At 51.5% G+C, this 12,274-nt stretch overlaps 1 protein-coding gene across 5 annotated transcripts in view; it reads right to left on the minus strand.

Annotated features, from left to right (window-relative positions):
• Positions 1-12,274, minus strand: part of CACNA1D (calcium voltage-gated channel subunit alpha1 D) — a gene marked incomplete at both ends in the record, with an annotated part of 464,657 nt that overhangs the window by 47,471 nt on the left and 404,912 nt on the right. For all 5 annotated transcript variants that reach the window (XM_079713181.1, XM_079713184.1, XM_079713182.1 and 2 more), the window contains 3 exons: positions 8,137-8,247; positions 9,564-9,722; positions 11,794-11,995. In XM_079713181.1, the coding sequence (XP_079569307.1) occupies positions 8,137-8,247; positions 9,564-9,722; positions 11,794-11,995 (472 nt within the window). The remainder of the gene's footprint in view (positions 1-8,136; positions 8,248-9,563; positions 9,723-11,793; positions 11,996-12,274) is intronic.

Raw genomic sequence — 12,274 nt, forward strand, 5'->3', positions numbered from 1 at the left:
CCCCCACACACACAGACACACACACATACACACACACACACACACGATGCAGACCACGGCCCTGGGCAGCACTGAACCAAGCCAAGTACCTGCAGGACAGAGCGAGGCACTTGGCGACCCTGCCCTGGCACCCAAGGTCACAAGCCCACCCCCTCACTAGCTGAGGGAGGAGAAGGCCCTCCTACTCCTCGCATGGGGCTCCCAATCACCTCCTTCTCTTCTTCCACGTCAAGACCACTATGACCGGCGTTTCACACCTTCTCACTGCTGTGCCCTTGAAACAAACCAGTGTCCCTGCCTCTCCTCGACAGCCCCAGTACTGCAAAGGGTGTGCCGCACGGCAGGATGTCCCCACAGAGCTCTCGGGCTAAAGGGACACGAAGGCTTACAGGGAGACAGGCCAGCGATGCACGCCGTCTAAGGCAGAGGTGTGGCTTGTAGGGCTGCGGGATCAGTGCACAGAAGGTCTCACAGGGGAAGGAGCGCTGAGGGATGGTGCTGATGCTCGAGGGCTCCCACTGTCCCCCAGAGCGGCCCCTATCTCCTGACAGGCTCCTTCTTCCTCTCCAGCTCTGGCCTCCCTCCCCTCCCTCTGCATCCTCCAGGCTGAGCGGACTCCTTTCCATCCCTCAAACCACCACCAGGTTCTTGCCCACCTCCTGAGGCCTCTGGGATCCCGGCCTCCCCACCCCACCTCTACCTGCCCACGTCCACTTCCTCCTTCACACTCAGCTCAAATGCCAACGCCCTGATGGCATGTTTTCAGATCCTCCTGACTTATACCTCCCATCCTGGGGACTCCGAATGTCTCTCAGGTCTTGATCACTGAATCTGGGGCCTCTGCCCGCAGGTCTACCTCACGGAAAACCCTCTGAGGATGAGGACTGTGCTGACAGCCCTGTCCCCTCCTCCACTAATCCCACCACCCAGCCCAGAGCCGTAAGCCCATGTACTGCTTGACACGTGGCAAGGCCTCCTCCTTCCACCAACTTGCACCCTCCTGGTCATGCAGCTCTACCCTATTCTTGTTACTTCAGGTCCTTGTATCTTGTTGAAGGTACAACATCCCAACGACTGTGACTTACAAATCTGTACATACATGGCATACATTTTGCATCCTCTTCTGGGCTCAGCACAGTAGGTGCTAAATTACTGCCTGTTGTCTCCTGATACCCCCCAGGAAGCCCTCAGTCGGAGGGGGTGGTGGGGAGAACAGTGCACGGAGGCTTCTGGTTGCAAGGTCAACGACTGTCTGCAAATCAACTGCATCTTTTCAACAAGCCAGGATGTGTTGTGGAAATAAAAATTCAGGTCTGAATCATATAAAAAGGGGCCAGTGTGCTTACAACGGGGTACACTTAGTGCTGGATCAAGAACACTGGAACAGAAGGTACTTTGAAGTGTCAGGTCCCATGAATTGGTGATCAAGTGCAGGCCCAGAGGAAGCCACTGCGGAGCCCCAGCCTTTTATGACACTATGGAGAATGTGGACACGCTGGCTGTTCTAACAACCGGAGGAGTGATGTTTGTTCTAATCACTGTTAATCACCCTAGCTGCATTTATGGGGGACCTGTAACGCTGACTTAGGGTTTGAGATTTTTAAAAAATCTCATCTTAAATAATGTAAGATTTTCCCAACGAACTGCCATAACTTCTGACCCCGCCCCCCCGCCATCTCCTCTCTCCTCCTCTCCCACAATCCCAGCACCTCTCTCATAGTTACTTACCCTCACGGACTGACTGCCACCCTCCCAGATGCCTCTGTCAGCGCTCTAACAAGTAAACAAAAGCTCGCCTGCACCAGCTCTGATGACCTGTGATAAATGTCTAAGGGGAGCATCTGCTTAATAAAGACAACGTCTCACTCCTTACAGCTTCTCTTCTCAAGATGTGGGACTCTTGGCTAGCGAAACAGGAGAGGTGGGCCATGGTGAGGACACGACTGGTGCCCCTCAGGAAGCCGGCTGTGCTGGTCAGAGAGGAGACCCAGAGCGTGCACCGGGACATAAAGGCACATTCTGCTTCCCTCCCCGAGGACGACGCCAACCCAAAAAGTCAGCTGGATCACGTGGCGCGCTGAGTGCCGCCGTTGTACCCGGGTTGTGAGAACACAGCGTTTGCTCTTAAATTACTTGCATCACTGCGAACGGTAACACACAGTGGGCTGACTGGCGGCCTGGCCACAGAGCACGCTCTGAGGTGCAGAGCCTGTCCTCTTCTTCATGGATTTAACAGCAACTCAGAACTGCAGAGAGCACGGTGAGCCTTTCCCTCTCCTCTAGAGAGGAACTGATGCCTTAGAAACGTGTGGTCATCAGGAACAACTGGGGCTCTAGGGCACAGAGAGCAGTGAAGACCCACTGTCCCTCCTGTCCTGTCCCACACCACGGGCCCTGCCCCCCTCTTGCTACAGTACATCCTTTACCGGAGGCCAAGCCCACTAGCATTCAGGGCACTGAATGCCCCTCTTACCTACTTGAGACTTTATTCCTGAATAGCTCCTCTCTCTTTGTATGTCTCTGTGTCTCTGTCTCTCCAGAATGATCAGTATTCACCTTCGGATCATTCCTATCAGCCTGCAAACTATTCTCCAACTGGCCCATCCTGGCCCCCTGTGGTGTATAAAGTCACTTTAAATCAACACGAGAGGGGCTTGATGTTTGGGGTCCTGGAACTCTTTGGTAATCTCATCAACACCCTCTCTGGAGGGTCCACCGCACTCACAGAGTTGTGCCCAAATTCTAGAGGGTTCCTGGACTGACACCCTCATCTAGGCAACAGGAGGCTTGAGTTGCTGCAGGCAGGTGGCCGGAATCACAGGCTCTGGCCAGATGGCTTGCTAGGGGTCCTGGGGAGGCAGAAAATGCCAGCCCCCGCCCCTTCTTCCCACATCCTGTTTCCCTGTTTAGTAGCCTCCTAGGTAATAAAATCACGGTCAAGTGAGTATGACTCAGCCCCACCCCTTTCCCATCAAAGCCACCGCAGCGTCTGGGTAAGCAGAAGGTTAGGGCTTCTAGCAAGACGCCCACCTGCATACTCTCTCCTCTTGGCCAGTCACAAGAGGGTCTCCTACAACTGAATGTGGAGGCCAGGGCCCCTCAGGTGGAACCAGCAGTCCCTACCAGTCTGGCCACAGTTGGCCCTTACTATTTTTTGTCCAGCCTCACCCATTTGAAAGGATCAAGCAAGTCAGCCACATGCAATAACATTTATTACTCGGAAACACTTCTGACTCCAGGAATTTAAAATCATAACCCAGACTAACGTGGGCTTAGGGCCAGGAAGCTCCCTTGTTTCCAAGAACTCTATCTTGATGGTCCATTAACATAATCTCCGGCTAGACTATAGGCTCCTTGAAGGAGAGCTGGACCCCCAGCCAGGATAGAGTATGGGCTTGGCACACGGCGGGCGGCAAGGTCTATGCAATGGAAACAAGAGAAGCAGCCCAAGTCCAGGATCTTTTTGCTGCCCGGCCTTTTGGGGTTTACTGAGGCAGCCGGATCACGTACCAATTTCTGCCAGGGACTGTCTGGGAAGCATTCGACCCAAGGGATGACCCACAGTGCCAACTTCTGGTGGAAACTGTAACTGACAGCTTTCTAACCAGCATAAGCCTTTCCAAAGGTCAAGTGGAGGCTTAAAGAAAAATACGTTCACTTTTGGCCACTCTGCTCTGCCCACATCTCCTGTGATAGAAAAGCCGGTAGTGCCTGATGCCAAGAGGCTGCACCCACAGGCTCATCCATCCATTCCTTTCTTCCTTCCACCACTTCCCACGGAGTAACCAGCATGTAGCAGGCGTCGCGTGAGACAAACACAACCCAGCCTTGAGCAGCTGCTCATCAGCTAATGGAGAGGGAGACATGGGGGGTATTGATGTTGACAGTGCACAGTGAGCATCTAACAGAAGCACATGTGGAGGGGAGAGCCGACCCTGGCTGGGCTGGGGGGACACTCTGACGGAGGAGCCCACATTCCAGACAGGCCTTAAAAGATAACAAGGTGGGAAAAGGGCTTCCAGACACAGAAGCACGTGCCACGGAAAGGTCCCGCATGGTAACAGTGGGGATGGGGTGCAGAGGAGGAATGGCTGGGAGCACGCGGCCGGAAGTGAGGCAGAAACGTAAGTGCACTAGTGTTTGGTGCAGAACTCTGAATTTTCGACTATGACATTACCTTTTTTTTTCATACAACAGGTGACGTGGTCAGCTTTTGGTTTACAAAGGGAGTGTGTGGAAGATGAAGGGGGGGTGCTGAGGCCAGAGGCAGGGGATGGTTCAGCAGTCAAGGGATGCAAGAGGGAGGAGGGCGGCGGAGGCTGGGGTGATACGAGCTGGCCACTGAGGCCCTGGGCGTGCATGCACCTTATCAGGGGAGAAGGGGACCAGGAGGGAGCTCTGGGATACCCCGGCCTTGAAGGGATAGGCTGAGCCCATGAAGGAGTCTGACATCAAGTTCTAGTTAAGGAGAGTTAATATTTCCTCTCAAGCATTATTTGGCATTAAAATAAATCACTGAGATACATTTATGAGATATGTGTATATATATATATATATATATATATATATATATATATATATATATATATATATGTGATCACTGAAGAACTGAAAAGATAGTGTCAGGGTTTCTTCCCAGGAGGTGCAGAATGTGCTCCAGGAAAATTGCTGGGGCTGATTAAGCAGCCTTATTCCTGCCAGGGACCCTGGGGGAGGGAGTGCTGTTCTGGGAGGCATATGGGGCCAGGTGACCCAGTGTCCACGACATATCTGCTCTGCACAAAAGCACGAGCACAGCACTAAAGCACTTTCTTCTTTCCCCAAACCCAGTAACTCTCAACGTTTTCCAAGCTCAAGTGGCTAAGCAGGTCAATTAGACATTTTCAAGGTACAGTTGACGCTTGAACAATGTGGCTTTGAACTGTGCGTGTCCACATACACATGGATGTTTTTCAAGAGTAAATACCACAGCCCTGTGTGGTTTGTGGTTGGATGAATCAATGGGTGCAGAGAAACCTGGGATAGGGAGCGGTGGCTCTAAGTAATACTCAGATTAACCCGCATGTTGTTCAAGGGTCAAGTGTAGAACCAAGATCCAAATGCTTCGAGGTCTAAGACTTGGGAACAAAGTATGGCTCCCTGAGGAAAAGCCCACATGGAGGCAGGTAACGTACTTGAACAGGTGCTGGACAAAACATCAGATGGGCGGCTTCTGGAAGCACAAAGAAGGAACCTCAGACAAATCAGAAGTGCTCCTTAGACCTACGGGAGCCAGTACTTTGGACAAAGCCCTTCTTCTTCAATCTCCTTCCTTGTAGCAAGAGAATTCACTTGAGAAGTCCAGCGGCTGCCCCTTGGGAGTACTGGAGGGGAAGGCCAGGGGAACAGGACTTGGCTCTTATCTACATCATGGCCCACCTCTCAAAACCCTAGGGCGGCTCAGTCGCTCCAAGCGCACGAGGTCGATGCCCGATGGGTGGGTCTTCCCTGGGGAGCCGACACAACCCCCTGAGCAGCCTGCTTGCTCGGCCCTCCTTCCTTGGCTCTTTGGCGTCTCCCCACCTTCCATGCTTGCCTAACCCACACTCAGAACAACTTTTCCCCTGGAGTGATCCCACCTCCCCACCAGGGAAGCTCCCAGCTCGGACCACATCCCTCTAAATGGGCTTTCACTCAGGAGGCCCCCTTTACCAGTCAGGCCCTTGAGTATAAAAGGAGTCGGGATCCTCCACTTGTTTGAACCCTTCCCCCTATGATGGCCTCTCACCTCCCAGGAAGGATTCTAACTTCACCCTCTGTATTTCTATTACAAAACAGCTGCAACCCTGTCTCTCCTGACAGATGCTGACCAGTTCTCCCAGAACATGCGCCCCTCACTGTGGAGAACACAGCCCCAAAGGACCCTGTGAAAAAGCTCCCCAGGAGAGACAAAGACTTTCTGAGATGAAGCTTATGGGCCAGGTTCCCAGCCCTCTGCCCCTCTGGCCATCTCCTCACAGAGAGGCTTCCTCCTGCCACCTTTGCAACGCGCCTCCTCAGCCCCACTGCCCCTCTGATGGGTAGGAGGGCCTCGCTGACTTCTTTGTGGAAGACTACTCGCCTGGCCTTGCTTTGCTAACACCAAAGAGGAGACAGGAGAGTCAGGAAGCGTTTTAAGAAGAGCTTTGCTTCTTGGTGAAATGACTCTCTCCGGCTCCTCCAGACACACCGTCACAACACCAAATCCATCTGCTTCGCAAATGCAGTGACAGTGTCCCTCAAGCGTAGAGGTGCTGCTATTGCTGTTTTAAAATTTTTCTCGCTTGTAATCTGAGGTTGTCTTCTGCTGTGAAAATACCTTGTGGAGGAAAACTACGAAGCGGCACAATTTCTAGTGGAAATCACTCATTTAAAAACTCTGAGCGATCAGTACTGATTATAAATTAGCTACTCATTTCCCCTCGGCCTCACCAGCCTGTTTACACGCCACTGAACTCTCCTCCCAGGTTTGGTATCAGTGGTTCACCGGACACAGCCGCTGACAGTGCACACGCAGACACACACGGACTCACACATGCCATGGACAAATGTGCCTTCTCAGAGCTTAATCACCAGGCAGGGCAAGACATGGCAAGGGGATCTAGGAAATGCTGCATAGATAAATAAATGTGCCATGTTGCCTTGATCAAGTGCTTCTGGAGTTCTTACTCTGCAACCTTTCCATCAGTCCAGACAAATGTTGATCAAAGACGGAAAGGGGAAAGGGAAGCAAACCAAAAATCTCAAAGGATATTCAGAAGAGTTTGGTGGGGGCGGGGAAGAATGTGCATGTGTGGAGATATGGACAAGTCACAGTAATTAGCATCTGGCCATGCAAAAATGCCAAGTTTGACCCCACTGCAATCACTCCGATCGATCACTTACAAGCGTCTTTTCTTTTTGGTCCACAAAGATCTGATAAAGATTGCATAGGAATTAATTCAAATTAAAGGAAGGAACAGTTCTGAATTAGAATTCCACTTACGGATGGAGTATGTGAAACCGTCATTTCATAATCTGAGTCTTACTTAAATTAGTGTTGTCAGATACCTTACACCCTGATGAACAGACACTGGGGTCACTGAACTCATTCTCTAACTCTGATGGGCGGAGGCTTTGCTAGAGAAGAAACTGAGGGTCAAATGTCTCACAGCTCGGCCAGGATCTGCTCCTCCGTCTAGGGTTTTAGGACGAGGGAACATCATCACTTGATGATGGGGATGGTGGTCGTCATAGTAACAGTCCTGACACGTCTACAGCATGGGGCTACATGCCGAGCACTCTTGTAAGCGTGGCACACAGAGTGATTCTTACTCCTCCAAACTGCCCTATGAAGTAGGACTACTAGCGCCCTCATTTCATGGGTGAGGAAATGGAGGCACAGAGCAGTGAAGTATCGACAACTTGCTTGGGGATTTGAATCCAGTCTGGTCCCAGAATGGTGCGTGCTCTTCGACACTACACTATCTGTCTCTTACGCTACAGACGTTGACAACTGTGGACTGGAGTCACTCTGTCCTAAAGGAGACATAATATGCAGAGCAGTCCAACACAGTTTAAAAGGCTCATGTCTTGTTTTGTCTTAAAGTCAAGTGAAATTTTTCTAAATTAAACAAACGAAAGATGGTATGGCTGTGAGAGGTCTGCAGCTGGTAGAATTTTCCATAAAAGGTGAAAAAGATGCTGTAGACCAAGAACAAAGAAAACCAAAGTCTTTGTGCTGGAAATGTAAAAGTAAAATCAGGGCCGAATTATTTCTGATGGGTTATGTGAAAACAATGTCTCCAATGCTCAAGTAATGAGGCGAGTTTTCTTGAGACAGTCTGACACACGCTCTTCTAGAAACAGAAATCAGGTTTCAAAACAATCTCCATTCTGCAAATTCCTAATTCTCTCTTCTTCTTTTTCTCAGAATTGTTTTTGTGAGGTTTTGTTCTCGCAGATTCATTTTCCCGTACGTACACAGATGCCCTAAGCAGATTTTAACGTTCTCAGGGAATAAGCTCGTTAACGGCCAGAACAATTCAGCATAATCCAATAACACAAGACTAACAGGAAGTGGGTGATTCTTTGGAGTGATTCAGCTACAGCCTCTGACAAGTGGGTTCAGCAACTCACCTTAGGTTTAAATGCAATGACTTTCAAAACCATCTCGACAGTGAACACCCCCGTGAAGACCATGTTCAGGATGTCCATGGCATCATTAAACATCTTGGACTGCTCGTAGTGCTGTGGATGGAAGCAGAGGCACAGTTCTCAGGGGTCCGCTCCAGACTCGCAAAAGGAGGCTCCCCAGCCCGCCACCCCCTGCAGGCGTCCGTCCGCCTGCCACATGGACAGCGAGGCAACCTCCCTGGTCCAGCACCCTCTCCCAGTGATTCCACTGACCCTGCGAGGGCACATGGTTGGCGCCCCACAAAGCACAGGGGCCCCTGACAAGATGAGGGTGACCAAACGATGAAGGGGAAAGACATCCACTTCCTCTGCTCGGAATAAAGGGAATCCACCCTTTCTCCCAGCAGGGTTTCTACTCAGGGCCTTGACCCAGGCACGATGCAGAACACACCCACAGGTCTATGGACAAAGGTAGGATTCGGTTAGGATACATTATATGCCATTTAGGCCTATATTCAATCAAAGGCACTGTTATCTTGCCTCCATGCTTTTCCCTACATCAGCAGAGGGTCCTCATTCATAAGGAATTCTTAAATTTAAGGAAAGGGCCAGAAAACATACACTTGGCTGTCTTTACACTCATCTTCCAGACAGCACTGGGAGTTGGTTTGATTTGCTCAAGTTCTTAGAGCCAGTGGGAAACTGAATCTAGACCTTGGCCACTCTTGTCCTAGTGCAATATCCACTGGACAACGCAAGTGCTGGAAACGTTCACTATCAATACCGCTCTGTAATCCAACGTGGCCAATTGAAGTGAGCTGCCTTCCTTGCCCCCAGAGTGAGCAAAGAGTCACTGTCAGGCAGGTCAAACTCAGTACTCCACGGACCAGAAGACTCCCCACTGCCATGCTGAGAGTGACTTGAGGACAGGAATGACACTCTGTGACAGGCCCAGAGCAAAGTGCCTGACACAAATTACCCAGCATAAACTTTGTTTCCCACTTTACCAATTGACAAAGCCAGGCTCGGGGGATTTAAATAACTTTCTCCGGGTCACCCAGCTGCTAAGGAGTCAAGTCAGGACTGAAGACCCTGCCTGTTCATTTCCACACAGACAGAGCTTTAGTCCACAACCACTCCCTGGCCACAGAAGCCCACAGTAAAGGTTTACAGGCCTGCAAGCCATGCTAGGGCTCCACAGAAATGTCACTTATGGTCACGCTGTACAGTCTCTTATGCAGAAGAGTGATTGTAAACTCCTGCCATGGCAACTATTAGCCAGAATGGGAGTCTGGCCAAACTACAGCCCAGACTCATCAGATATTCAAACCCTTCCTCCTGTGAGGAGGTGGCATTCCACCCTCAGAATTTGGGGCATGGGGCTGCACCGAAGGCCCAGACGTGATCCACGCGGCTGTCTCCATTTTTACCTGCATGGCCAAGCAGAGGGTGTTGAGCATGATGAGGACAAACATCATGTATTCGAAAGGCGAGGAGTTCACCACGTACCAGAACTTGTACTGGTAGGGGTTTTTGGGGATGTATCTCCGCAAGGGACGTGCTTTCAAGGCGTATTCAACACACTGACGCTGCAATGGCAGAAAAGAGCAACGGGGATCCTGAGCACGTCTATGGAAGAAGGACACAGTTCTCGTCTGCCCTGAAAAGCTGGTGCACACCTACTGGGAGGGAGCGAGAACGAGGGGAAACCACCAGCGCACCCCGCACAGGTACCACTCAGCATCACTGACAAAGGGCCCCCAGCTCCATCACCTCATCTGGTACTCACAGCAGCCTTTGAGGGTAAGCAGTGCACCCAGTTTGCTTCCATTTCACTTATTAAAAGACTGAGGTCCGGCGGTGCATTAAGCAGAGATGCAAAGCCTTGACCCACGTCTTATCCCTGCCCTTCCTGATGCTGGTGGAGTACATCTGTAGTTCTCCTGCCCAGGGAAGGAAGCCAAGTAACGAGAGGCAAAGAAATCCTCAAGAACCAGAGGGGCTGGGCTGACGCCCTGAGATTGGAGGTCCCATGGCTGCTCCAGAATGGACCCATACAAGACGCCTACCAGAAACCAGAACGAGCATGTTAACCCTAAGTGTCTAATGGTGAGTGAGCTGTGTGTCTGTCTGAGAGCTTTTGAGGCTCAGGAGCTTGTCGTGTTCATCTTAGAACCCCCAGGACATGGTCCGTGATGATGGCCAGAGCACTGCCCCGCCCACTGATGCTGGGGCCGAGACCGGTCCACCCTTTGCAGCAAGCCCAGAGGGAGTCTCCAGCCCCAAAAGCCTTTTCAGCATCATACCCTCCTTACTCCTAGGCCCAGACCAACCACAGGCTCTCTCTGTCCAGGACCTGGCCCTGCTGTGACCTCACATGCTGACTCTTGAGACCCCTGACTGGAGTCTATCCTGGACCTCCTGGTGACCTAGTTTCAGCTCTGGTTCTGCCTGGGTCTTGCCCTGACACTCTTCTTCCTTGGCGGGGGTCGGGAGGGGTGAAGAGCTGGGCCAGGCCTCCCTCAGACCGTCACTGATAAAATCTGCAGGGACGCCCTGACAATTCACAGCAACGTCTTCCTATAAACCAAGCTGTCCTCCTGTTTCCCCCAGTGGCGATGCTGCAGCCTGAGACAGACGGCCTCACCATGCACGGCGACTTCCCGCCAGGAAGCCCAGGCTGGCAGATGATTCTTGCTCTCTATGTAACCATCAAACAGAGATGGCTACTGATAGAGGGCCTGGGGGAAACTCCCAGAACAGAATCTCGATCTCACAGACTATCTTTTAGGGCTGAAAAATACCTTTAAAAGTAATTCCTTAATGCCCTCAATTTAGAGAGAAGGGAGACAGCCCAGACAGGAGGCGGAGGCACACCCACAGTCACAGAGCAGGTACAGGTAGAACAGGACCAGACAGGTCTCCTGTCCCCCTCGCATCATCACACGATCAGAGCCAAAGGCCCCTGCACCTAACAGACTGGTTAAAACAAGGTGCTAGATCAAGAGAGTGATGCCAGTGCCATCTTAGTCCCAAGTTTAAAGTTAGCGACTTTCCCGGTGGTGTGATAGGGTACTTCCTCCTAAGTCAATGGTTCTCAACCAGGGTACATTTGACAATGTCTGGAGATATTTTTGGTTGTCACCAAAAATGGAGCGGGAATGAGGGTGGGGGGCAGAAGGTGCTACTGGAATCTAGTGGGTAGAGGCCAGGGAGGCTTCTCAACCATGCACAGCAAGCATGACAAAGAATTATCCAGCCTCAAATGTCAATAGTCCCGAGGTTGAGGAGATAAAAGGCTATCCCTTGGGAGGGACTGTGCAAGCATCACTGGGTGCTTCCTGGCCCCAGGCCACACCATCCTACATGACTCTGAGCTGTCACTAGTGGGTCATGACCACAGAAGGTGGCCTAGGTATCCTGACTTCTCACTCACATGTCTGGGGGTAAATTTCAAAATTACAGCCTAATCTGCATCTGGGAAACTAACCCTCCACACTGATGACTCACAATGGCTGACAGTGTGCTCTGAGCAGGGCCCAAGCCCCAGGGAGAGAGAGCAGGTGGGCACCCTTCTCTGTACATGCAGGAAGCTGTGAAAAGAGAAATCAGTCCTCTTTGGCTCAAGGGACAGAAGCCCAAACAGTGTGTGACTTTAACCTGATTTTTGTCCAGCTCACAGTTCTTATACTCTTTCTCCCCCTGCTCCTGAAATGTGACGATGACGAAGCCCACAAAGATGTTCATCATGAAGAATGCTACGATGATGATGTAGATGATGAAGAAGATGGAGATCTCCACGCGGTAGTTGTAGATGGGGCCGACGTTCTCTCCGTTCGAGTCAATGGCTTTGTACAGCAACCTGGAGAGCACAGGATCCAGTGAGCACCGCGCCGCTCGGCCAGCAGCCCAGCCCCGCTGGCTTCTGACCACCTCTGTGGGCACTGACGGTCGGACCCCTCACTGGGAGCCCACCCCAAGGCCCCGGGACACGTGGAGGTCCCTCAGGAAGCCTCTCGAGCATTAGGCCAATCAGCCCGGCACCTGGCGGAGGGAACACCTGGGATATATTTGTGGACTGACTGCTTTGAAGACAGGAAAAGATTTTACAAATATCCAATAATGCTCCTTTCTAGTCACA

The sequence above is a fragment of the Hyperoodon ampullatus genome (assembly GCF_949752795.1).
Source record: "Hyperoodon ampullatus genome assembly, chromosome: 10".
In the NCBI taxonomy this organism is placed as follows: Eukaryota; Metazoa; Chordata; class Mammalia; order Artiodactyla; family Ziphiidae; genus Hyperoodon; species Hyperoodon ampullatus.